The following is a 26054-nucleotide window of genomic DNA, read 5'->3' as shown; positions in this document are numbered from 1 at the left end:
ATTGGGGTTGGAGTAGCAGCGGATGTGCATCTTTAGGCCGTCAAAGACGGGGAAGTAGCTGACACCATTGTCGTTGGCGCCAATATAATTGATGGTGGGCTCAGCGCTGGAGGTGGCAGTCAGCACCGAGACAATGAGGCAGAACAGGACGATAAAGTTGTTGATTCTTGAGTAGTCCATTGTGATGATTATTTGATTGTATAGTATGGTAGTATTACAGGATATTTATGAATGAATGAATATAAGTTGTTGATTGATTGATTGGAAAAGTATTATTATACTGGTAGGTTTAGAAAGGGTTGGATTGGATTGGGAGTTAGTTGTTGTGTTCCAAGATTGGGCAGTTTGATTGATTGATTGATGGTTTGAGTAATGAGGAATGAGTGAGATATTTATGCGTAGAGCGCAGCACCAACCAACCAACAGCTGGTTGTTGTATTTGGATGCATCTGCGAATGTGTCGCGGAGAATGAATGAATGATTGTGTGGTGTGTTGGCTGGATGGATTGGATGTAGATGGTGTGGTGCGGAAACAGATCGAATGCCAATTGGTGGCCCGCCGTAGCCGCCGCCGCCTCCTCATCATACTACTCCAGATGCATTATCCTCAGCATCGATGGGTAGTATATATATAATGAAGATTGAGGGTTGTTGGATATATAAGTAGATATGGTATATGTGTTTGTTGTTGTTGTTGTGGTTTGTGGTTGTTATGTTGATGTGTTGGTTGGCTGGCTGGAGATGGCCTTTCCAAGGGCCTTCCATATATGATCATATGACCATTAACAGAATCCAGATGAGAGATTGAGAGATGAGAGAGTTGTGGATGATGGGGAGTTGTGTGTGGTGAGTGCGATCCAGACTGATATCAGCTGGATCGGTAATTTGGACATACATGGCAGCGCTGATCAGGCCTGCATAAGTATTGTAATAATATATATTTATAGAGTGATGTGATTGTTTAAGTGTTGTTGGTACACACTGTCGAGGGCGGCAATGACAAACAAGTGTTAAACAAGCCCAGTTTGTACAACCAAACAACAACAGGGGCATCAATCACCTTTGAGTGAGTGAGTAAGTTGATTGTTTGATTGAATGAATGAGTTATTGTATGAGTGATTGAGTGAATGAGTGAGTGATCGGAGGTGGAGGAGGAGGGTGTATTATGGTAATGGTCATGGTAATGCTTAAGGAAGGTAGACTTACAACGAGATGGCAACAACAAGTTATATATATTGTGTGTGTATGTATGTGATTGAGAGATAATATAGGTGTACTTGCTTGCTTGGTATTAATCCAACAACAACGCCGTCGTCACATGATCATTGGTCATCACTTACTAAAAAGTAAGAAAGTACCGTAATCATTCATCCACCCATCCATCCACGTTGTGCCCTCTGCCCTCATCTCTGCATATGCGATCACCGCACGGTGAGGACATATTGGGAAGGTGTTCGTTGCTGGCAGCAAAGCACCCTTCCACTCTTTGCTTCTCGTGGTTGGTGGAGGGTTGGTAGCGGGGAGACGCGACACAACTCCTAATAATACGTGGGATCCAGGGGAGATGTTGCCCTGTCGGGCTAAGCCTTCCCCATTGGATGCGTATGAGTGCGTTTGATTGTGTGTGGAATGTGGAGAGTGTGAGGTGTGATGAGAATGCGGATGGGCAAGAGTTGAAGGATCTGATCAATTGAATTGGGTACAGATGCGTCCTAGATGCCCTCCCCATCTATCAAACAAACTCAATCAATCACTTTACTCACTCACTGTTACATTGATTGTTGTTGGCGTGTTTAAAAGGCAACTCAAAAGTTGATTGGACTGGAAATTGGATGTGGACGGGTGATGGAGGGTGCGATCAAACGACGCCCACAAATGTTTGTGTGCGAGTGTGATGTGTTGTGTGTGTTTCGCGCACCCATCAAATGATCGTGATCAATCGAGAATATGAGTGGCGGCCTTGACCTAGAGGTCCAGTCAACTGTCATGTGATAATTGGCTGTTGATTGTCGTTGAATTATGCAATGGATGGCGGTGATCGTGTTGAGGATTATGAAGATGTGATGGTGATGATGATGATGAAGATGGGGACGATGATGAGGTGATCGGGTGCACCTTGGAGGTGTATGTCGGGTCGGATGGCTTTGTTTGTTTAAGTGTTCACTTACGTATTGTACAATATTAGAGATGGGCTGGTCTAGGCTGGCTGGCTTGCTTGCGATCTTGGGCTTGCTTGCTGGCTGGCTGGCTGGAGATGGTGATGGTAATGTTGGTATGAAATTAATAATACTGATTGGGAGTGATTGATGATGATTGAATAAATAAGTTATTAAACTTCCAAGGTAAGTAAAATTTGTTGGTTGACAAACTAACTTGTTAAACTTGGATGTTGAACTGATTGATGATGATGATGTGAGTGAAGTGGATGGATTGATGGAGATGGACTAATAGTACAGCATTTGGATTTGGGCAATGCAATGGCAATGAGGGCTGGTGAAGTTGAGGGTTGGGGAAGTTATTGGGGTTCAACAAAGCATAGTATTGATTAATTAATTATTGGGCAGGCTAATGGTAGTACAAGGATGGATGATGGATGATGATGTTGATGAAGATAGTTGAGGGAAATCGAGTTGAGGAAAGTTGTTGTTATTGTTGATGATGTTGCTAATGATAATGATAATGATACAATAGTAATGATACAAGTAGTGGTGGGATGAGGGGGGTTGGCAATGGAATCGAGACTCTCGTTGCTGATGACAATGGACTGACTGCTGCGACACTCTTTAACTTCACTTCCACTCTCTCTCTCTCTCTATTAATACAGGTTATTTGTTGTTGTTGTTGGATTGTTGTTGGATTGGTTGTTTGGAAACAAGTTTGGCATGCCCTCATCTACTGCTTCGTAACTCCGCGTCCACCTCTCAATCAGCTCACACACACTCATCAATCAATCACTCCACACTCACTCATTCACACTACTTTCCCAGGCATCGGGCACAAACAGACAATAAACAAAGAGGGGATGGAGGAAATGGCAAACAGGAAGTAATACGGAAGGGTAGGGTAAGGGAGGGATAGGTCGGTTCAACGACGATCATTCTAATAATAGTGGCTGATGGAGGTACACACAGCATTGTGTTTGAATTATTGTGTGTGAGTGTCCTTTGATCGAGTACACTCATTACACTTTATCATTCAGTCAATCAATCAAACACAACACACACACACAATCAAACAAATACAAACACATACCACACTTGGGCAACGACGATCAGCTTAACCTTTGCCCCACACACTGATCAATGGGGTTGGATGCAATGGTGTTGTATCGTCGAACAGGTATGTGTGTGTGTCAATGTTGGACAACAAGGCTCCCCATCGCTTCATCCATATGCTGTGTGATATGGTTCTGAACACATCACCCTTGGGTGATCGGACAGACCTCACACTGTTTGTCAAAGGAGCAAGCTGTTGAGATGACAATAGGAGTGTTGTGGTTGTGGGTGATCGATGGTTTGTTTAAGATAGATAGAAGTAGATTAAGCATCTCACTTTTCTCTTCTTAGTGTATGTGTATGTGATCACGTGAATGTGTGGGTTGGTGGATGGATGGGTGGGTGGAGGAGGATCTATTATTGTCTGGTGACGGTGGGGTAGTGGTAAGGGGGAACGAAAGAATGAAGAAGGAAGACCAAGAACAACAACACTAACAACCCCGTCATTGTTCATTGCCATCACGTGTGTGAATGAATGTGTAGTTGCAATGATTAGACACACACACATTGTGTTGTTGACAATGTTCAACTACGTCATGGAAACACAGGCGATGCCAAAGATGTCATGTCAATGTTGAGATGGTGGTGACGGTGATTGTTCCAAGTTGATAAGCTTGGTGTGTGGACATACGACACTTACTGTAATATTATAATTAGGTGTGTCAATGACCCTAGGTGTGAGTGGTGTGTCTATCTATGTATGTATATGTATCTATCTATTACTTATGTGTGTTGATGTTGTTCTATTTATTAACGAATAATAAAGGGAAGAGATAAGAGATAAACTTAAGTTGCAATGAGTTTGAAGTTGGACTACTTATGAATGAACGAAATGAATGAATGGGTGGATACAAGGTTGGGGTGATAATGGTTGATTGATTGAACAACAAACACTTGAATGTGACAGATCCTAAATTACCAACTCTTCTATCGGCGACAATGCCCAGAAAACTGTTGTTCGCTGCTGCGTGGGCCGCAATCGATATTTTTGTTGCCCATTACTCAACAAATAGCCTCAACTCAGACACGTGAGGTGACGCGTAGACGATTGACCATGACACTAATTCGGGCTTTATTCAAGGTTGTWKACATCACCCGCTCACTCACACAAACAAACACTTTCTTACTTGCTTGGCCGATAGACGGAGTCTCCACATTTGGGTTCCAACCCAATGACACTGTTTGGCATGCGCCCCCAGGTGGTAGGATGTGTGGGCAGGCCATGCCATCTTCCATCCATAGCATGCGTCTCTTCACGAACGAACGGTGAGACACCTTGGCGAGGGCCGAGTCCGCCCCAACATCCAGACCCCACCCTCAACAACACAGAGTTGTTCGGAGGCAGGATACTAAAGGGGGGTCCCCACAATCGCCATGGCTGGTCTATCTATACATACACACACTCACACAGAGTCCTTGGCCTGGTGGACTCCAACTTGGCTAATGGTGAGTAGTATCCTTTGGCATGGCCAACGGATACATTTTGATCTCGCATCCATAGGCTGAAGGCCTGAGTGAGATCACCGTATGCAGCGGTATTTGGATGAAGGGGAACTTCTCGATCGGTTCGCCAGTGATGTATCCATAAAGGCATCGCAATGGTGCTGGATGGCTGACAATCAATGAGGTGTTTCTTGCTGTGAGATGGTTAGGTGGAGGAGGAGTGTGATTAGTCATTGTCGTCATCATCGGACCCTGATAAGAGGGCCTGGAATGGCCTTGGATCGGTCATTGTTAAATATACATTGTGTTTACGATACATACTTCGTTCAAGTTCTAAAATTACAGACTCTAGTCGTTGGATGACGTCTAGATAGTTCTCTCCACGAGGAATGCGATAGCCAAGCTTGTCATCAGAGTGAGCGCCAAACTCATCTGGCATCTGGTTGAGTATCTCCTCGCGTGTCAGTCCAACCCACTCGCCTCGCTCAATGTCATCGAGTGCGCGAACGTGCACCTTGGGATGTGGAATGTACTGTGCCGTGCGGATGGCACGCTTCAGCGTCGACGTCCACACGGTGACCTCCTCGTTGTTCTTGGTGTGCTCCTCCACCCAGCTGGCCAGCAGATGGCTGAACGTCTCACCCTCGGCGTTGAGGTCCGAGTCACCGCCCTTGCGGCCCTGCGCCTTCCACTCGCTGAGGCCCGAGCGGCAGAGCCAGATGGGACGCGAGTGCAGGTGTAGGTTCATCAGCAGGTACATGATGCGGCCAGGCAAGTAACCCGTGATCTTGTTGGCAATGATCTTCTTTCCGACATCGTACAACTTGATGTACTGGAGGTCGTCGTTAATCGCCACGTACTCCTTCTGATAAAAGAATAGTCTCTCCTTAAAGTGCTTGGCTGCCTCACTCTCACTTACATTGTGAGCGTAACTATGATTGATTGATTTGATTGATTGAGTTAGTCATGGCATCATTGTAATGATTCGAATCAATCCACTTACTCTGGAGAGAGCTTCCAGTTCTCAAGCATGTTCTCCTCCATCATGGACTGATCTGTGTATATGGACTCGACAAAGATGACCTTGTTGACACCTTCTCTTGTACACCTTGCCAGGATGAGCTGTCTACGCTCCTCCGTCAGGTTGGTAGCGTCATATATACCAGCTTGTGCGCCACTGTTTAGCCACGACATCATGTCATCAATGGCAGCAACGGCCATATGTAGTCTGACACGTCTGTTTGATTGATTGATTAAAGGTTAGTACTTGAGGGGACTGGCTGCCAAGTCCCATGGTGTTACATACGATGCATCTACGTTGCCAGGATCAAAGAACTCTGCTGATTGCTTTGCTCCCACTCTGTTCCTGCGGTAGTCACTAACAGTAAACACCTTGGCCATTACTCCCATCCAGTTAAGTAGATTCCTAATCTTCCTGGCGATGAACGTCTTGCCCGATGCTGGCATGCCCACCATCACCACCACAATCTTGTTGGACTCAAAGCCTGTGTATACATAGTTTCTTCTCTTGCCCTCAACGATCGCTACATCAATGAGTCACATGTTAGTTGATTGATTGATTGGGACGCGATTCATCAACTACATACAGTCACTTGTGTTCTTGCGCATCTCGAGTATGCAGCCTGGGTATAGGTCTGAGACTTCTTCTAGCTCGTAGACAATGCGACTCTGGCGATGTTTGATTACAAAGGGTGTGAGTGTATCCTTGCTAAACTCTGGGAAGTTGAGAACAAACACATCGTTGAGGTCTTCTAATGAGTGGCCTGTGAATACAACAGATCTCATCTTTCCCCTAACCTTAAAGAATATTACTAAATCATGTTGATGTGGTTGTTGTTGATGATAATGATTATGATTCTGACTATGATGAAGTTGATGTTTCTGTTGTTGTTGTTGATGTGGTTGTTGCTGTTGTTTATTCCCATCAGCCTCAGCTGATGATGCCACTGATGTCACAGATGCCATTCTAAAATATATATTGTACTTGTATAAATAAACAACAAAACAGATATTAAATTGTTAAGTTCAAAGTGATGACAATAAACAACTTCACCTTCATCAAAGTGTGAAATGGACAACTTTTGAAATTTCAATCAATTTACAATCAAAAGAACTTCAACCAAACACATCAAGATGAATGGTGAAAGTACAACTTATGTTCATTAAAATGAATACCAACAATAGATAGAGATAAGATGAATAATATTATATTATGTGTTGATCATAGTTTGAGAAAAGAGTTTGTTTGTTTGGAGTGTAAGACATTGGTTTGTTTACAATGAATGGTACATAATCATAATGGTCATAAGATGGATCATTTGGAGACTATAAAACAAAGTCTGTCAACATCAATGATGTCAACGTCAAAGACAAAGACAAAGACAAAGTCAAAGACAAAGGCAAAGGATAATAATAATGAGGAGCATGATCATCAGTCATTGTGGTTCACAACGAGGATGGATCATCTTTGGAAGACACTTCAATTGTGTGCAACGTCATATCAATCATTGGATGTCACGTCTAAAGAAGTCAAAAGTCACTTTGAACAACTGTACAAGTTGTTGATGGCTCGGGAGCGCAAGGTCACGGCACCGATAACTGTTCGGATGACACATATTCAATCAACGATCAATGATATCATTGATGAGATCGTTGAACTCAATCACTTTGTGGTCAATCAATCAGCACCACCACAGATCGATGTTGACAGAGATGACAAAGAACCAAGGGATCAATCCAAGATTATCGAGTCGATCAAATCATGCAAGTCCATCGATCAATTCATTCAGAAGCCTTATACTCGATCATTAATGCATAGGCTGGATAACAAGGTTGAGCCAACCGATGATGAATTGTTGATTCTGATCGATCTACACACTCAACATATGCGAGATGTACCTATGACGATGTTGTCACATCAAGCTTGCAAGCACCTCAAGTTAGGATTGATGTTGCCAAGTTGGAGCAGGTCAAGAAGCAGATCGAATCATGCTTTGAAATGATTGGGCCAATTGGATCAAATGTGGAGCAGGTTGGCAAGACTAATAATAGTAATAACACTATAGTATCAGCTCATCTGAGAGACATATCATTGCTATCACTTGGCACATCTACCTGGACAACAATCAAAGATGCCTTCAAAAGCGAGTTTGATGAAGTATACACCTCATATATATACGCACGTGGCAGTGTCTATGTGTTTGGAGGTGGAAAGGGCACACAGACCAAGTACTCGCGATATTCATTGGCAGAAAGGCAGTGCTATGAAGGCGAGATTGTTGGCATTGTTGGAGGCAGCTTCATCTCAACATGTTATGATGGAGATAAAAGCATCTATCTTGTCGGTGGTGAGCTAGATGGCAAGATATTGAAAAGGGTTGGCTGTTTCAACATTGACACTCAACAGTTCAGTAAGGTTGGAGACCTTAAGGATGGAATATCCTGGCCAACGGTCCACTCCAAGGACAACTTGATCTATATCATAGGCGGCAAAGAATCCTACATGATTAATCGACATGTCATCTAGTTCAACCTTCACACAAAGGTTACCGCTACTGTATCCTACTATGCCATACCCAACGAATTGTACTCTGCTTGCTTTGACAACAGTGACAACATCTACATTCTGTCTTTGAACACATTCTCAATGTTCTCATTGGCCACCATGCAGACCACTAAATTGAAGTGTCCCGATCTTGTCAACTTCATTCAGCTCAGGTTTGTCCCAACATATGGTGTCGTATCACTTTGTGGAGCAGGCAAGAACTATCTCTATTCAGTCAGGGATAACAAATGGATTCACCTCAAAGACAATGACCCAGTTGTCAATCGGTCGGCACATGGTTCATGTATTATTTCCAACTGATTGATTGATTGATTGATCGATCGCTATGTGGCACTATGGCAACAACTACACCTACTCATTGAAGGATTGCAAATTGTCTATTCAGTCGGGGATAACAACTCCTCTGTGATTGGTAGCCATTTATTCATCGTCCTTCTCTGATGAGGCTCTCCTCCTCTTCTTGTCCTGTTTGGCTGGATTCTCCTTGTCTGCCTTGGTCTTCAAATCATGCCTTCCGAAAATCTTTCTTGGAAAGACTTTGATCCAATCCTCAAGTGTCTCGATCAACAAAGCAACTTGAGATCTCAAAGTTTCCTCTGGCATCTCCCAAATAAAAGGATGAATAAACACAATAGATATAGAGATAGAGATATATATATAATGGATAATAATAATAATAATATTATATTGTGTCGAGCTCATCATAGTTTGAGAAAGGAGTTTATTTGTTTGGATTGTAATGTATTGATGTGTTTGGAATGCATGGTGCAGACTCATAATGGTCATAGGATGGATCATTTGGCAAGTATAAAGAGAAGTATGTCGAGAGGAGCAAAGGATCATAGAGATGATCAAGATCATCAATCATTGTGGTCCACAACATGGATGGAGCATCTCTGGAAGACACTTCAACTCTGTGCAACATCACATCAATCATTGGAAGTAACAACAAAAGAGGTCAGAGATCACTTTGAACAACTGTTCAAGTTGTTGATGGCTCGGGAACACAAGACCACAGCACCGATCAAAGCTCAGATGACACATATTCAATCAACAATCAATGATATCATCGATGAGATCGTAGATCTCAATCATTTCGTCGTCAATCAATCAGCATCGTCTATCACCACCTAGATATGATGATTCCAAAGAGCCAAGGGATCAATCCAAGATCCTTGAATCAATCTTAACTTGTTCGTCCATCGATCAATTCATCCAGATGCCTTACACTCGTTCCTTAATGAATGGATCGTACATCATGTTGGAGCCGACTGATGATGAGTTGTTGACCCTGGTGGGTATGCACACTCATCACATGCGAGATGTACCTTACGATGATGTTGTCACATCAAGCCTGCAAGCACATCGTATCAAGATTGATGTTGGCAAGTTGGAGCAGGTCAAGAAGCAGATCGAGTCGTGCTTCGAAATGATTGGTCCAAATGTAGAACCGGTTGGCATGTATGGTAAGGTTGTCTCAGCTCATCTGAGGGACATATCGTTGTTCTCACTTGGTACATCCACCTGGACAACAATCAAAGATGCCTTCAACAGTGACTTTGATGAAGTGTATACATCATATGTATATGCTCGTGACAATATATATGTGTTTGGTGGCGCAAAGGGCACACAGACAAAGTACTCGCGATATTCATTGGAGGAAAAGAGATGTTATGAAGGCGAGATTGTTGGCATTGTTGGAGGCAGCTTCATCTCGACATGTTATGATGGAGATAAAAACATCTATCTTGTCGGTGGCGAGCTTAATGACACTATATTGAGCCGAGTTGGCTGTTTCAACATTGAAACTCAACAGTTCAGTAAGGTTGGAGACCTTAAGGAAGGTCTGGCCTGGCCCACCATCAACATCAAAGACAACATCATCTATATATTTGGTGGAAAAAAGGTCGACAAAGTCAATCGAGACATCATCTCGTTCAATGTCCACACAAAGGTCAATGCTAAAGTAGAGACCTATGTCATCTCGGATGATTTATACTCTGCTTGCTTTGATAACATTGGCAACTTATATGTTATGTCGTTGAAAGTATTCAAAAGGTACTCACTGGCAGCCAAAGACTCAGAGTCCAAATTGAAGTGTCACGATATTGTCAACTTCATTCAGATGAGATATGTTACATCATTTGGCATAATATCGCTTGGTGGCACAGGCAACAACTACTTCTACTCATTGAAGGATGACAAATGGTCACTGCTCAAAGACAATGACCCTGTGATTGGTAGATCATCACATGGTTCATGCATTATTTCCAACTAAGTGCGCAACACAGTGTTCATTTTTATTTGATCATCAAACAAGTTGTAGAAAAGAGATAATACTTATAAGTAATGATAATAATAAATTATATATAGAATGAGTAACAAGGACAACATTAATCTTGATTGTATAACATGTGACACTCATAGTTTGAAGACAGAGTTTGTTTGCTTGCAGTGCAATGTGTTGGTGTGCACTGATTGCTTGGTGCAGACACACAATGGTCACAAGATTGATCATTTGAGAAGGATCAAACAGAGTCTATCGACCAATGATCATCAATCATTATGGTTGACAACGAGAATGGAGCATCTCTGGAAGACACTTCAACTGTGTGCATCGTCATATCAATCGTTGGAGGTCACTTCCAAAGAGGTGAGCGATCACTTTGAACAAATGTTCAAGTTGTTGATGGCTCAAGAGCACAAGATCAAGACACCGATCAATGCTCAGATGACACACATTCAATCAACAATCAACAACATCGTCAATGAAATCATTGACATCAATCACTTCATCATCAACCAATCGTCATCATATGTTGGCGGTGAGAGATATGATCAGTCATCAAGAGACAGTCCAAAGCTACTCGAGGCCATCATGTCAAGCACATCAATCGATCAATTCATCAAGATGCCCTACACTCAGACATTGTTGCTCCTATCGGATGACGTTGATGTTGATAAACCGGAGCCCAGCGACGATGAACTGTTGGCAAAGATTGGTCGACACGCCCTGCATATGCGTCAGGTACCCTATGACGATGTGTCAACACACCGTCTTCAAGCACATCGTATCAAGATTGATGTTGGCAAGCTGGATCAGATCAAGAAGCAGATCGAGTCATGCTTTTTACTGATCGAGCATGGTCGTAATATTGCACAAATCGATATACCCATTGCCAATGTGAACATTGTCGCAGCGCACAACAACGACCTCACAATGCTCTCACTTCAATCGTCCACCTGGGCAACGATCCCAGATGCACTTGGCCATAACCACGATCAAGTATTCACCTCGTTCGTTTATGCACGTGGCAATGTCTATGTGTTTGGCGGGAAGGACCGACAGAAGAAGTTCCTTCGATACTCCCTGGTGGACAAACAACGGTTTGACAATGATATCTCTGGCGTGAATGGAGGCTACTACATCTCGGCATGCTACGACGGCGAAAAGAACATCTATCTCGTTGGTGGATTCGATCAGAACAATAAGATGAGGAAGCGAGTTGATTGCTTCAACATTGACACTCAGAAGTTCAGCAAAGTTGGACAGCTCACGTTTGGGTTGGCCTGGCCAACCATCCACTTCCACAACAACACGATCTATATGGTTGGAGGCCAAAGGACGATGGCCAACAGCTTGGCGTCCAATCATCGAGATGTTATCGCTTTCAATGTTCGAACAATGGTCACTCAAACATACATAGCAGCAGCGCTCTCTAGAGATACCAGCTCAATATGCTTTGATAACAGCGACAGTATATACTCATTGGATGGAGTGACGTTCAAAAGGCACTCGATCACCAACAAGCAGTCAGCCCAACTGGCAAACTGTCCAGTGTTTGAGAGCCATATCAAGTTGTGGTTTGTTCCATCACATGGAGTCCTATATCTTGGCGGCACAAACAAGAACTATCTCTACTCTGTTGAAGATAACAAATGGACTCTGCTCTATGATCATGACCCTGTGCCCATTCGCGTAGGACGTGGATCATGTGTAAAAGGTAACTGATACAGGGTGGTTTGATTGACCTGGCATATCTAGTGCCAAATAAAGTATTACATTAATTAATTTTATTATTTATATATACTATTATATTGTATATAGTATATATAAATAATAAAATTAATTAATTAATGAATCATTGGTCATTGCGAATGAACATTAATGATTAATTTATTGTGTACCTTGTGTGGACAGTTGGATACACAATAGAAGAAGATGGATAATATTATTACTATTATATGTGATGATCATAGTTTGAAGAAAGAGTTTATGTGCTTGCAATGCAAGGTATGGCTGTGTCCTGAATGTTTAGTTCAGAAACACAATGGTCACAAGATGGATTATTTTAGATGTATAAAAAGTAGACTATCAACAAAGAATCCATTATGGTTTAAATCAAGGATGGACCATCTTTGGAAGACACTTCAACTATGTGCAACATCTTATCAATCATTGGAAGTAACCTCTAAAGAGGTAAGTGATCACTTTGAGCAGACGTTCAAACAATTGATGACACAAGAACACAAGATCAAGACACCGATCAATGCTCAGATGACACATATTCAATCAACAATCGTTATGGATTTGGATCTTGTCTTATCTCCAGTTGACTAGGAATAAATAAACTTGTGATTGAATAAGAGTGTTCAAAACCAGTGATCCATAAACAATCACTTTGTGATGAATGAATGTGTGTACCAAGGTTTGATTATATTCTTGACTCGTTTGATTAATCACACGAGCAACCAATCATGTTGATGTTCACTATGACGAGACAACTGGCAACCATCAAAATGTAGTGACACTGGACAAGTGTGATCCAGTCGAAGATGTTGGTTGATCACACTTGGCTGACCAAACTCCTCACATCCAACATGTGGACATTTGATCAAGTTGAACATTCTCTCATTCCAGTCTCCAGCCTGACAAGGCTTGGCAAGGGTGCTGTTTGTTGTCGTGCTTCTCTTCTTGTAACTAACCGCGGTCCCACTGATGACCTTGCGCTGCCTATTGAGTAGTCTTCCTCTTCGCCCTCCATTAGAGTGGGATTGATCTTGGTCGTCACTGTTGTTCTCACCGTTGTCGATGTGGAAGTTGCGAATGACACATGCTTCACATCCATGTGGATTGGAACATACATGTCTCTGGTACATATGAGAGTGTTTGGCGCACTCGGTCTTGAAGAAGTAGATGCACTGTGAATGATCACACCTGAGGAATCCTTCAGCCAAGTATCTCTCGATTGATTGAGTGTCGCCGTGTGATGCATGGTACTTCTGAGCGCGGTACTCTCGAACGTTGGGACATGATCCATAGGTCTCTTGGCACTCATGCTTCTCCTTACAATGCCGATACAAGTGGCCGATGTTAAGGTATATCTTGGTGCAGTCAGCACCATGCATACATTTGAATTTGCCCTTCTGCTTTTTGTCAATTCGTGATGAACGCGTCTGGTGAAGTTGGCTTTGATCAATACAACCTTGACAACTGGCAGGATCAGGACACTGGTGGTCCTTTGCCAGGTGATGACCCTTGGCCTTGCGTGTCGCCATGAAGTGTCCACACGATGTGTGTGGACATTGGACCCATCCTCTTGCAGTCAACATTGCGATTGATTCAGTGTCATCAGGATCGGCCTTGAATTTCATAATTTGATAGGTCTGATAGTTTGGACAAGCTGCGTATGTCCAGGTGCATTGGTGTTCGAATCGGCAGTGTTTTCGCAATGACCCATACACCGTATGAGAGGCAGTACATCCATCGTGTTGGCACTTGAACATGGTGGAGGGATCAGGTGTCTTTGGCGCCCAGAGTCGTCGGTACTCGCATCCTGGACAGCTCTGGTCGGAACACGGCTCACTTCTATCATGGTCCCTCCTGATGTGTTGAAGCATTTTGTTCCACAGAGTGAAGTGCTTATCGCAGTTGGAGTGGAGACACTTGATCATGTCATTGGATGACGGCAACTCGTTGGTTGGTGACACATCATAACCATCTTCATCTTGTCCATTGTCGTCGTCGTCATCATCATTACCTTGATCTAATCCATCTTCATCCTGGTATCCCTCATCCTCCTCTTCATCTTCTTCCTCTTCCTCTTCCTCTTCGTCGCTTACATTGGATCGTTTGCGCTTCAGAGATGGCCATATGGATGATATATCGAGACTAGGGTGACAGTATTTAAAGTGAATTCTAAATGATGGCTTGGTCTTGTAGAAGTGGTTGCATGTTGCAACTGGGCACTTGATGAGACCTTTGGCTTTCAGCATCTTGATTGACTCGGTGTCATCGGCGGCTGCGGTGAAGTGCATTGTTCGATAGCGTTGTTCATTGATACAACTTGCGTACGATCGACAGAAATGAATATCCTTGCAATGATTGTGCAACAGACCAAACATCTCGTACTCTCTGGAGCAACCATCGTGCAGGCAGACAAACGACTTGATAACAGGAAGGACTTTGGGCAGTGTGTACCTTGCCATCAACTTGTCACTTCTTTGACATCCTGGACAGCTGTTGCGGTCTGGACATTGATGGTCTCCACGTTTCGAAGCCAAGTGATGGCCCATGGAAATCAACGAGGGGAAGAAGTGGAGGCAGGTCGTGTGCAGACACTTGTTGAGTCCATCGGCCCGCATCATCTCGATAGAGTCTTTGTCGTCGGCATTGGCAATGAACATCTTTGTGCGATATCTTCTGAAGTTGGGACAGGATGCATAAGTCTTTGTACAAGCATGATCCGCTGCGCAATGATTGCCCAAGTTGCCATAATCTGTGGAGGACCTTGTGCAGCCCAAATGAAGACAGTGCAACCTCGATTCAGGCTTGGTCAACATCATTCCCTCTGCTGCTGCTGCATTGTTTGTCGTCGTTGTCGTCGTTGTCGTTGTCGTTGTTGTTGTTGTTGTTGTCGTCGTTGTATTGTTATGATCTGACATATCTATTTATGTGGCTCGATCATGATGTTATATGTATTTGTTTGATCGATTGAATAATAATGAATGAGTGAATGAATCAGTGACTCTCACTTTTGATCATGCTTTCGATGACTCAAAGTTGTTGTCATTTGAGTAGTTCATTTGTCGTCTAGTCATACAACTACACAAACATTATATATATGGACAATATGAATGTTAGTATCACATGTGACACTCATGGTTTGAAGACTGAGTTCATGTGCTTGCAATGCAATGTGTTGGTGTGCACTGATTGCTTGTCGCAGCAGCAGACACACAATGGTCACAAGATTGATCATTTGAGAAGGATCAAAGAGAGTCTGTCAAGCAATGATCAATCATTGTGGTTCACAACAAGGATGGAGCATCTCTGGAAGACACTTCAACTGTGTGCATCGTCATATCAATCGTTGGAGGTCACTTCCAAAGAGGTGAGCGATCACTTTGAACAAATGTTCAAGTTGTTGATGGCTCAAGAGCACAAGATCAAGACACCAATCAATGCTCAGATGACACACATTCAATCAACGATCAACAGCATCGTCGATGAAATCATTGACATCAATCACTTCATCATCAATCAATCGTCATCATATGTTGGCGGTGAAAGATATGATCAGTCATCAAGAGACAGTCCAAAGCTACTCGAGGCCATCATGTCAAGCACATCAATCGATCAATTCATCGAGATGCCTTACACTCGGACATTGTTGCTCCAAAGACAAGATGATGATCATAAAGCAAACAACAACAACAAAGTAGAGTCAAGTGACGATGTATTGTTGGCAGCAATCAGTCAACACACTCAACTAATGCAACAAGAACCCTATGAGGATGTTGCTCGTCTACACGCATATCAAATCAAGACTGATATAAACAAGTTGGATATGATCAAGAAACAGATTAGTTCATGCTTTAAACTAATTGATCCCAATATCAAGAAGCAGGATATAGAGCGCCAGGTCGTTGTCTCAATAGATGAAGACAAACTCTATATGCTCGAACCTCAATCATTCACTTGGACAACCATAGAGAATACGTTCAAAGGTAACTTCAATACATCATTCAACTCTTACGTCTTTGCTCGTGGCAACATCTATGTGTTTGGAGGTGACGGTAGCACATCTACCAAGTTCTCCCGGTACTCATTGGCAGACAGGCAGTGCTATGAAGGTGACATTGTTGGTAGTGGAGTCAGTGGTGGCTCCAACATATCTGCATGTTATGACGGAGAAAAACACATCTATCTGGTCGGTGGCTGTGATAAAGATGAAAGGTTATTAAATCGAGTGGATTGCTTCGATATTGACACTCAACAGTTCAGTACAGTTGGAAGTTTGAATCATGGACTGAGCTGGCCAACCATTCATTTCAACGACAACACAATCTATATGGCAGGCGGTTGCAAATATTCTGATGGAAGCAGCCGGAACAACAAAGACATCATCTCATTCAATGTTCAGACCAAAGTCCAGGAGATTGTGAAGAGTTGTGTGTTCGCCACTGATTCAAGTAACAATTGCTTCGACTCTGATGGCAATGTTTACATTCTGACCAAGGAATCATTTACAAGGCACTCATTGACTACTAAAGAGGTGACCATACTGTCCACACATCCAAATTATAGAAGGTTTATCCACTTGGTACATACTCCACCCTTTGGAATAATATACCTTGGTGGCAACAATGACAACTATATCTACTCAAAAGAACATGACACATGGACATTGCTCAATGATGACGATCCTGTAGACAAACGTGTTTTATTTGGAGCATGCCTCATTACCAAATGACCCAATGGCATGTATCCAAGAGAGGCAGGCTTACTAATAAACACTCGCACATATGCTCACAAGTAGAGAGAGCCAGCGAATGGAATGTCTCTCTTGATCTTGACGATGGCATTCGAGAACTTGACCTCCAGATCAGTGTTTCCAATCGACTTTGAAGCTACTACCATTTGTCTGAGAAGCTCGTCCAGTCGCCTAATGGCTCTGATGAGGTTTCCTTCGAATGTCTCGGTCATCTTGCAGATCTCGGCGAATGTTGCACCGTTGGCCCAGGCGAACGATGTGTCCATGAACGATGGGTTGAACTTGTTCAGGTACTCCTTCTCATCGATGGTGAGCTTGCACTCCTGTGATACCTGCACGATCCTTCTGGCAGTGTCTTGAATACTTCTGAAGAAGGGTGCCAGCTCTGGCTTCATCTTGACGTTGTTGATGTCGGCAGAACCCTCGGGTGGGAACACAAACACACTGAGCACGGCAACACACTGCTCGCTGGTCATGTCGTTGAAGAGGCCCATGAACAAGAGCTCACTGATGACCAACTCGTCACCTGCTGAGATCTCGCTGGCCACTCTGCCCTTGACCTGAACGACGTCGTCGCCATTGATGTAGTCCAAACGCTTGAGGATTCTCTTCATGGAGCGCAGGTCGTCCTTCAGGATGACCTCGTCGCCCTCTCTGATCTTCTTTTTCAGTGCCTTGGCCTCCTTGTCGATGTCCAGCTTCTTCTGGAGGAGTTCAGTGCGCTGCTCAACGTCGGCCTCCTTGAAGATGGGCATGGCCACGTAGCGAGACTCGAGTGTCTCGATCTTTCTGATCAGTTTCTTGAAGTTGGGGTCTGTGATCCTCATGTCCTCGATGGGGTCGATCAATGGGAGTCCACCCTCCTTACGGAATCTATTGTCGGCCTCCTTGAGCATCTTGTACACATGAGTCTTGAGTTCGTTGGGCATCAGATCCTTCTTGATGTTGAGACACACTGATGTGATGCCATCAAACAGCTTGATTGAGACGGGGATGATCTGTGGCTCGCCCTGGCCGCCAGTTGGGCAGGGTCTTGGCGCTGATGTGTGTGTGGCGTCTGTGTTTAGCAGCATGTCAGCCACGATCTCGAATGATTGATCTGAGATGCCTTGTTGTTTGATTGGTCGCTTGTGGAAGTTGAGCACCACTCCGTAGCCCCAATCAACAGAGTCCTCACGCACCTTGACGATTCGACCTGCCTGGAGATAAGGTTGCACATATGATGGCTGGTTGATAAAGTCGCGCATTCCATCCCTCAGTTTGTTCAGCTGTATCTTCAAGTTCAAGTATTCATTGACTGCTGACTCATCCTTGATCACAATCAATTGCTTCTCTGCTTCCAAGTCTTCGATCTCTGTTTGTTTGTTTGTTTGAGTAGGTGGAGGGAGATGGTAAGTGACTTGCATGATTGATTGATCGGGCAATGATGTAACATACTTTGTTTGAGTTGAGGTATCAATGACTCTTGTTGATATTGATGGAATGATCGCTTGAGCAATGCCTCGGGGTCAATGTCCTCGACCTTCATCATGTTGAGCAACATTGAGTATCCGATCCAGAATGACGATGTGAGTCGGTCGGCCTGACCCTTGACCATGCCCTTGGCGACGGCAGGCTCCATCTTCTCATCGACCATCAGGATGACGATACCACGCTCGTCCAGACCACGACGTCCGGCACGTCCAGACATCTGAATGTACTCGCCTCCAGTGATCCATCGCTGGGACTCTCCATCAAACTTGCGCACGTTGGTAAAGATCACTGTCTTGGCAGGCATGTTAAGACCGATGGAGAAGGTCTCGGTGGCAAAGAGAGCCTTGATGTAGCCGTACTGGAAGAGAATCTCAATGATCTCCTTGAGGATGGGCAGCAGACCGGCATGATGGATACCAATGCCACGCTTGAGCAGCGGCAGGATGTTGACCACGGCGGTGAGGTTCTTGTCGCTCTCGGAAAGCGAGTCGATGGCGTTGGAGAAGATCGTGTCGATAGCTTTCTTCTCCTCGTCCGAGTTGAAGTCCAGCTTGGACATCTGCAGCGCGTAGAACTCGCAGTCCTTCTTGCTGAACGAGAACACAATGACGGGCTGGTAGTTGCGCTCCATGATCATCTTGACGATCTTGTAGCAGTCGGACTGTGTGCCCTTCTGCATCTTGCGCTTGCGACCCAGCTCGTTCTGTTGCAGGTTGGACAACGACTTGAGGAAGTTCTCCTCCTTGAACGTGCCCTTCTCGTCGACCACCAGATGCAGGCCGTCGCCGCCCGACGGGAAGATGTAGTGCTGCAGCGGGATGGGACGGTACTCGGTGTAGACAATGTGGCAGGGCTGGCTGTGGATCTTGGCGATCCACGCGGCAAACTCTTTGGCGTTGGGGATGGTGGCCGACAAGAATACGAAGCGCACGCTGTCTGGCAGCAGGATGATTGTCTCCTCCCAGACGACACCACGCTCCTTGTCACGCAGGTAATGGATCTCATCAAAGATGACCCAGGCCACCTCACGCATCAGCTCCGAGCCTCTGTAGAGCATCGATCTAAGAATCTCTGTTGTCATGACCAGACACGACGCGTTTGGATTGATTGTGATATCACCTGTCATCAGACCCACATCCTGGAATGTCTCCTGCAGGTCACGATACTTCTGATTACTCAGCGCCTTGATTGGCGATGTATAAATCACACGCTGTCCCTCTCTCAATGCTACTGCAATTGAATACCTAAAGGTTGATTGGGTGAGTTAGTGATTGAGTGCACTCAATCAATCAATGGGCGAGAAACATACTCTGCTACGACTGTCTTTCCTGCGGATGTATGAGCGGATACTAGGACGGACTCTTTGCGCTCGATGCATGCTACGGATGTGGCCTGGAATGGATCCAGCTTGAATGGATAGGTACGCGCGGGCTTGACTGGATCCTTAGGGTTGAACAGTTCGGGATCATTGTCTACATAGTCGGGTGGGAGTGCAACATCATGTGTACAAGTCTTTGGCAATGTGAATGATCCTGTAGATGTAGTCGATGTCGATGTTGTTGATGTCATAGTAGTATCCTCATTCTCTTGTTGTTGCTGTTGTTGTCTAAGTTGCTTCAATGTTTCATCTGGTTTACTAGCATCTACTGATATATCAGCTTGTCTACCTGGTGCATCTGTTCTCATCTTCTTCTTTGACTGTTGTATCTCATTATCCAATGCTGCTACATTGACCTCTTTAGCCTCTGCCATCTTATTATTATTATTATTATTATTATCATCTCTTGGCTTTATCCACTTTCCATTCCTATATTTCAATGATCATTCATTGTTAGTACCCTACACAACTATATTGATGATATTCAATCAATCAGTAACACATACTCTTTCTCATCATTATCATTGTTGTTGTTGTTATCTCTATTCCTCTTGTTATACTTTGAAGATGATTGTGAAGGAGTGTCAAACACTGCAAACATATCATTACCATCCATGTTTGTTTATCTTTTATATATATATACTATTGTTATATATATTTATCTGTATTCTTTTTCTAACTATTTGTTCTGTGTTTACAATCTCCTTCGTCTCGTTCGCTTCCTCACTCAATCACCCATCTTTGGTTTTTGTGAACAAACACAAACACAACACTAACTCTCAACAACTCAAGTTATTCATTCATTCTATCAAAGTCATAAAGTTTATCTCTGTATAATAATGATTGATCAATCAATACAATTAATTAATTGTCAATAATATATTATCAGATTATTGTACACATACTTATGACATAAGAATCGAATTGAGTTGAGACAATCGATGAATACGAAACGATTAGTTGTATGAATTTAGTGCGATTTTGAGTCAATTTGCAAAAAAACGACGAACGAGTCTAAAACCACGAGGACATTAGTTTAAATTGATTAACAATGTGTTGAGCACATTACACCATTCATTCGATCGACTCCAACTACTACACGTACCAATAGTACGTGTGTCTGTCTGTGTACATACATACATTATATATAACAATGAATAACATATTATATAGGTCCATTGGATCACCTTCATCAACATCTACATTGATCAAACAACGTCTTTTACAACAATCATCATCAGCATCATCACAACATTGTAGTAGTGGATGTTTAGTATTGACAAGGAATGCTTCAACTGCAACAGCTGCTGCTTCATCAACATCAACGACATCAGCATTGATAGATGATATTGTAATGGCTGAATCAAAGAGGAATAAAACACGCAAGCCTCCAACAAACAAGTCGTCAAGTACTCCAAAGTTTACAAAGAAGCAACAACAACAGCAACAGCAACAGCAGCAACAGCAATTACAATTCACTGCTCAAGAACAACAACTACAACAACAACTACAACTACAACAACAACAATTACTACAGAAGCAAGAAGAGATATCATCACATCAAGAGACACAGCTACAACAACAATCACATCAACAATCACATCCGCAACAACAACAACAGTCATATCAACAACAATCACAACCGACACATCATCAAACTTATCAAACTCATCCTCATCAACCTCACCAGCCTCACCAACATCATCAACAATGGGTGCAAGATACATCTCCACCAGGCTCTAAAGCCCAGCAGACTATTGAAGATCAAGATGAAGGATTCGAATTGTTGACCAGGAAGGATATCCTGGAACTCATCGAGCTTGAATATGTCCAAGGTTCCATTCAATTGTAAGTCCTCACCATCACTCGCTCGATGGATCAATCATACACTGGAACTATTCCAATCACTCAATCACTCAATCACTCAATCACTCAATCACTCAATCACTCAATCACTCAATCGCTGGAACTTCCAATCACTCAATCACTCAATCATTCACTCGCTGGAACTATTTCAATCACTCAATCACTCATTGGAACCATGTCACTAACACTCAATCAATCAATCAAACTTATATAGCGTCAAAGCCTTCCTCTCGGCAATCAAATATGGCAACCAAGATATCTACGAGGATATATATAAGTGGATTGTAAAGATGGATATTGTCGATACAGAGGTGTATAATATACTGCTCGAGTATTATATCGATATCCAGAAGGACGCCAAACGCATCAAGCAGCTGCTGGCCCACATGAAACAACCGGCACAAATGTCCATAATGGACATCAACACAATGCACATTCTGCTGCGACACTACCATGCCGTGGGCGACAACGCCGAGATGCTGGCGCTGTTTGAGGCGCTCAAGGACAAGTCGTTCGTGCCCAACGACGACACTATCTCGGTGATACTCAGCTGCTTTGGCAGCCAGTTCAAGGACAACGAGCGCCTGTTCCAGCGCTGCTTCTACTACCTCATCAGCTGGGCCGACATGCGCACCACGGTCAACTTCAACCTGTTCATCGCCAACGCCATGGTCCACGACGACCTGCGCTCCGTCAAATTCATCTACGCCAAGATGTACGAGTACGACGTGCAGGCCTCCATCGACACCTACTACCTGCTCGTGTCGATGTACAGCAGGCTGGGCAACTTCAATACGGCCAAGGACATCATCCGTCGTGTGCCCTTTGCTCTGGGCCCATCCGACACCCTATACTCTGCGCTAATCAAGTCGTACATCGATCACAACCAGGTGGAGAACGCGCTGACCTATGTGCTGGAGGTGCTGGGTGCCGCCAAGGACCCAGCCAAGGCCGAGCCACTGGGCGTCCTTGTGTACGGCCTGCTGAGCGCCGGCATGGACCAGCAGTTGAAGCAACTGATCGCCGTGCTAGAGAAGAATCAGATGCTGAACCTGACATCGTACAATGTGATCCTGCGACAGCTCTCGCTCCTGCGTGGCAAGGAGGAGTACCTGGAGGTGTACATCAAGATGATCGCGACGATCCGTCCCACGTTCCTGACGTTCCGCTCGCTGATCAACGTGGTGATCAAGTGCAATGACCTCGAGGGATGCAAGATCCTCGAGCAACAGATTCTGGGCGAGTTCCACGACTTCAAGGTGGCACTGTTCCGCGACATTGTCAAGTTCTACTTTGCGCATCAGGACTTTGAGGCGCTGAACGACACGATCCTCTACGTGTTCCAGGCGGGTAATGAAGTTCCCAACGGCATCAATCACATCTTTGTTCATCTCGAGGTGGAGAACAACGAGCCTCTGCTCGAGTACCTCATCGCCAAGCTGAACGAGTGTCCACGCGCCTTTGTCTCGATCCACATCACCAAGATCATTCAGCTGCTGCTCGTAACGGGCAACTACCAAAAGGCGCTCAAGTGGCTGGACATGCGCCAGAACATCTTTGGCATCAACATCGACTCGTTCGCCATCCTACCCTTCTTCTACTTCCACAAGCTGCGCGGCGAGTATGATCTCTGCGAGTACTGGTTCAAGAAAGCGGCCGACAACAACATCAACCTGAACGTGCCCCAGGCGTTCGAGGCCTACTTCAAGAACAACCTCAGCACGGACGGCACGTTCCTCGACTGGATGACGCACGCTGAGGGTGAGCCATTCGAGGAGTTGTACAAGCGTATCAACCGTCCCGAGAATCTCTACTTGAAGAACTACAAGAACACACAGCAGGAGGGTCAGTTCGTGCAGAGGAGCTACAACCCACAGGACAGAGACTGCTACGAGAACATTGAGATTGATAATATGTACCAGGGTCTCATCAAGCAGTCACATGCTCACCAGCAGGGCCATATGAAGAACAAGAAGAAGCATCAAAAGAGAGGAGAGAGCGAGAGCGAGGTGTTGGCCGAGCTAAGTACGACTGGCACTGGCCAGCAGAGAGTGGCACACCTCGAGTTTGCCGGCCGCATTTCACATCTGCTCAAGAACTCGCAGGTCCAGGAGGCCACCAGCGAGATGGACGCACGCTTCGACGCCAACCAGCCAGACAGGAATGGATGCATCGAGTTGATCAACTACTTCATGGGCCTCAACGACGAGGCCAACGCCAGGAAGTACTTTGTGCGCTTGGCTGAGCACAAGATCAGCACGCCGCCTTCGACCACGCAGCGTCTGTTGCGTCTGACCTACAGCATGGGCACGATGGATGAGTTTGTCAACTCGTTGACACCAGAGAAGCGTCCCAGCGACTTTGAGTCCAGATACCTGCAGTTCTTGATTGGCGCAGACTTTGAGCGTGGACTGCGAGAGCTTCAAGACTCTGCGCGCGAGGAGCTACTGCTGTTCAACCCACACTTCAAGAACGCACTGACACTTGGCTTCATGCAGACGCGCAATGTGCCAATGGCCGAGCGCGTCATCGAGTCATTGATCCGAGGCAACATCAGTATTACATCACAGGTGGTCCACGAGTATGTCAGCCATGCCGTTTCCGACATATCGATTAAAAAGCAGAGATATCTGGAACGTCAATTACAACAACAACAAGATCAACTGGAACAAGGAGTCCAATTACAAGAACAACAAGAGCATCAAATGTCCGAGATGGATATGATGTTGGGATTCAATCCAAGCACATTGGTTGGCATCAAGGGATACCTGCGAGCACGTTCAATAGCACCGCCACACGACATTGACAAGGTGTTGAAGGATCTCAAATCGTTTCAGAATCAACAAATAACAATCAAGTGATGACCCAGGTTGACCTGGACCAACTATTATATTATATATTCATTCACTGGTCATCGGATTTGATGGATGTTGTTGACCCAATGATCACAAGCCAATCATTGTACTTCGATTCCATTTTAACCCATATGACCCTACCCTTCCCTACTATAAGTAGTGTCGGCTCTATCCTATCCATTGCCAAACACACACGTACCAATGTATCTATTTAAAGCCCATAATCCATTCTTCCATCAATCTATAACAACATTAGTGCACTGTTGATGTGTGGGTTGTGTGTGTTTGATCATGTGATTGATGGAATGGTGGGGATATATCTAACACATGTGTGAGTGAGTGGGTCCATCTTAATTGGAGGAGGAGGCACAACATAAGAGATTGATGATGGCCCGTGTGGTGTGACCACAAGTTGTATAACAACTATATATCATACAGTTATATTATAATAATAATAATAATTATACACACAACTTGGATGTGGATACCATTTATTAACACTTTCAAAGTCCAGTTCATTATCATTATCAATCAATCAATTAGTCAACTTATACGATAAGTAATAATTAATTATATAAATATTTTTGAAATGGAAGGATTAAAGATGGATGAATTGGATGCATTGTTGGCAGACCTTGGAAAGCCAAACAAGGCTGCTCCACCAGCTTCGTCGTGGTCTGCTAAACAGGCAGAACCATCAAGAATGAATAATAATGTCCAGAAACATGTGGCACAAGTGACAACTCATCAACAACATTATCAACCTCATCAGGCGACTTCAGTTGTAGCTCCAGTTAAAGGTGATGAATTGGATGCATTGATGGATTCATTGAACAAGTCATTGAACAATGAGATAGATGGTCAACAAGCAGTTGCAATTAATAAGATATCATATACTTCTGTTGCCAAACCAACACCAACACCAGCACCAGCACCAATCAGATTAGTATCAACTGCAACAATAATACCAAAACAACCATTACGTGTATCAAAGGCTGTATTAGAGTATGCACCACCAATCAACCAACAACCTCAACAACATGGAGATGAGAAGAAGGAACAACCACAAAAAATTGCCAGTACTGAGGACCTTGATCAACTCTTGAAGGATCTAGATGCAAACCCTGTTGACTGCCACCACCATCATGATCATCACCATGACCATCACCACGACCATCACCATCCACATGGTCCTGGACATCACCATCACGACCATCACGGACATCATGATCATCATCCTGGCCATCACGATCATCACCACGATCATCACCATCATCCAGGCCACCATGACCATCACCACGATCATCACCATCATGAACAACCACAGCATGCTCAGGTGTCTTCCAAGTTGCCGCAGGCAAAGGTGTTAGCTGGCGATGATCTGGACCACCTCTTGAACAA

General features: G+C 44.2%; 12 protein-coding genes across 12 annotated transcripts; 6 read left to right on the top strand and 6 right to left on the bottom strand.

The window, feature by feature from the left end:
• Positions 1–964: 964 nt before the first annotated feature.
• SAMD00019534_049610 (hypothetical protein) lies at positions 965–2444 on the bottom strand (the record flags this gene model as incomplete). Its single annotated transcript, XM_012899432.1, has 2 exons — positions 965–1060; positions 2169–2444. Coding segments are annotated over 2 exons (372 nt in total), but the record flags the coding sequence as incomplete, so codon positions are not given.
• A 2271-nt stretch (positions 2445–4715) lies between these two features.
• Positions 4716–6704, bottom strand: SAMD00019534_049600 (hypothetical protein; the record flags this gene model as incomplete). The annotated part of the gene is made up of 5 exons (XM_012899431.1): positions 4716–4912; positions 5040–5650; positions 5722–5955; positions 6025–6262; positions 6326–6704. The coding sequence occupies 5 exons, from the start codon at positions 6702–6704 to the stop codon at positions 4716–4718; spliced, it is 1659 nt and encodes a 552-aa protein (XP_012754885.1).
• A 1033-nt stretch (positions 6705–7737) lies between these two features.
• Positions 7738–8604, top strand: SAMD00019534_049590 (hypothetical protein; the record flags this gene model as incomplete). The annotated part of the gene is made up of 2 exons (XM_012899430.1): positions 7738–8154; positions 8266–8604. The coding sequence occupies 2 exons, from the start codon at positions 7738–7740 to the stop codon at positions 8602–8604; spliced, it is 756 nt and encodes a 251-aa protein (XP_012754884.1).
• A 120-nt stretch (positions 8605–8724) lies between these two features.
• SAMD00019534_049580 (hypothetical protein) lies at positions 8725–8907 on the bottom strand (the record flags this gene model as incomplete). The annotated part of the gene is made up of 1 exon (XM_012899429.1): positions 8725–8907. One exon carries the CDS (start codon positions 8905–8907, stop codon positions 8725–8727), a length of 183 nt encoding a protein of 60 aa, XP_012754883.1.
• A 637-nt stretch (positions 8908–9544) lies between these two features.
• Positions 9545–10582, top strand: SAMD00019534_049570 (hypothetical protein; the record flags this gene model as incomplete). The annotated part of the gene is made up of 1 exon (XM_012899428.1): positions 9545–10582. The coding sequence occupies one exon, from the start codon at positions 9545–9547 to the stop codon at positions 10580–10582; it is 1038 nt and encodes a 345-aa protein (XP_012754882.1).
• A 96-nt stretch (positions 10583–10678) lies between these two features.
• SAMD00019534_049560 (hypothetical protein) lies at positions 10679–12313 on the top strand (the record flags this gene model as incomplete). The annotated part of the gene is made up of 1 exon (XM_012899427.1): positions 10679–12313. A coding segment is annotated over one exon (1635 nt), but the record flags the coding sequence as incomplete, so codon positions are not given.
• A 731-nt stretch (positions 12314–13044) lies between these two features.
• On the bottom strand, positions 13045–13713 carry SAMD00019534_049550 (hypothetical protein; the record flags this gene model as incomplete). Its single annotated transcript, XM_012899426.1, has 1 exon — positions 13045–13713. One exon carries the CDS (start codon positions 13711–13713, stop codon positions 13045–13047), a length of 669 nt encoding a protein of 222 aa, XP_012754880.1.
• Positions 13714–13910: 197 nt separating this feature from the next.
• SAMD00019534_049540 (hypothetical protein) lies at positions 13911–15249 on the bottom strand (the record flags this gene model as incomplete). Its single annotated transcript, XM_012899425.1, has 2 exons — positions 13911–13947; positions 14048–15249. The coding sequence occupies 2 exons, from the start codon at positions 15247–15249 to the stop codon at positions 13911–13913; spliced, it is 1239 nt and encodes a 412-aa protein (XP_012754879.1).
• A 527-nt stretch (positions 15250–15776) lies between these two features.
• On the top strand, positions 15777–17057 carry SAMD00019534_049530 (hypothetical protein; the record flags this gene model as incomplete). The annotated part of the gene is made up of 1 exon (XM_012899424.1): positions 15777–17057. A coding segment is annotated over one exon (1281 nt), but the record flags the coding sequence as incomplete, so codon positions are not given.
• Positions 17058–17116: 59 nt separating this feature from the next.
• On the bottom strand, positions 17117–20548 carry SAMD00019534_049520 (hypothetical protein; the record flags this gene model as incomplete). The annotated part of the gene is made up of 4 exons (XM_012899423.1): positions 17117–18435; positions 18519–19798; positions 19864–20361; positions 20439–20548. 4 exons carry the CDS (start codon positions 20546–20548, stop codon positions 17117–17119), a joined length of 3207 nt encoding a protein of 1068 aa, XP_012754877.1.
• Positions 20549–21085: 537 nt separating this feature from the next.
• On the top strand, positions 21086–24659 carry SAMD00019534_049510 (hypothetical protein; the record flags this gene model as incomplete). Its single annotated transcript, XM_012899422.1, has 2 exons — positions 21086–21780; positions 22013–24659. 2 exons carry the CDS (start codon positions 21086–21088, stop codon positions 24657–24659), a joined length of 3342 nt encoding a protein of 1113 aa, XP_012754876.1.
• A 1109-nt stretch (positions 24660–25768) lies between these two features.
• Positions 25769–26023, top strand: SAMD00019534_049500 (hypothetical protein; the record flags this gene model as incomplete). Its single annotated transcript, XM_012899421.1, has 1 exon — positions 25769–26023. The coding sequence occupies one exon, from the start codon at positions 25769–25771 to the stop codon at positions 26021–26023; it is 255 nt and encodes an 84-aa protein (XP_012754875.1).
• Between the last annotated feature and the right edge of the window lie 31 nt (positions 26024–26054).

The sequence above is a fragment of the Acytostelium subglobosum genome (assembly GCF_000787575.1).
Source record: "Acytostelium subglobosum LB1 DNA, scaffold: scaffold9, whole genome shotgun sequence".
NCBI classification, from domain to species: Eukaryota; Evosea; class Eumycetozoa; order Acytosteliales; family Acytosteliaceae; genus Acytostelium; species Acytostelium subglobosum.
Note: the sequence above shows the minus strand (reverse complement) of the source record. Positions and strands in the feature narration are given on the sequence as shown.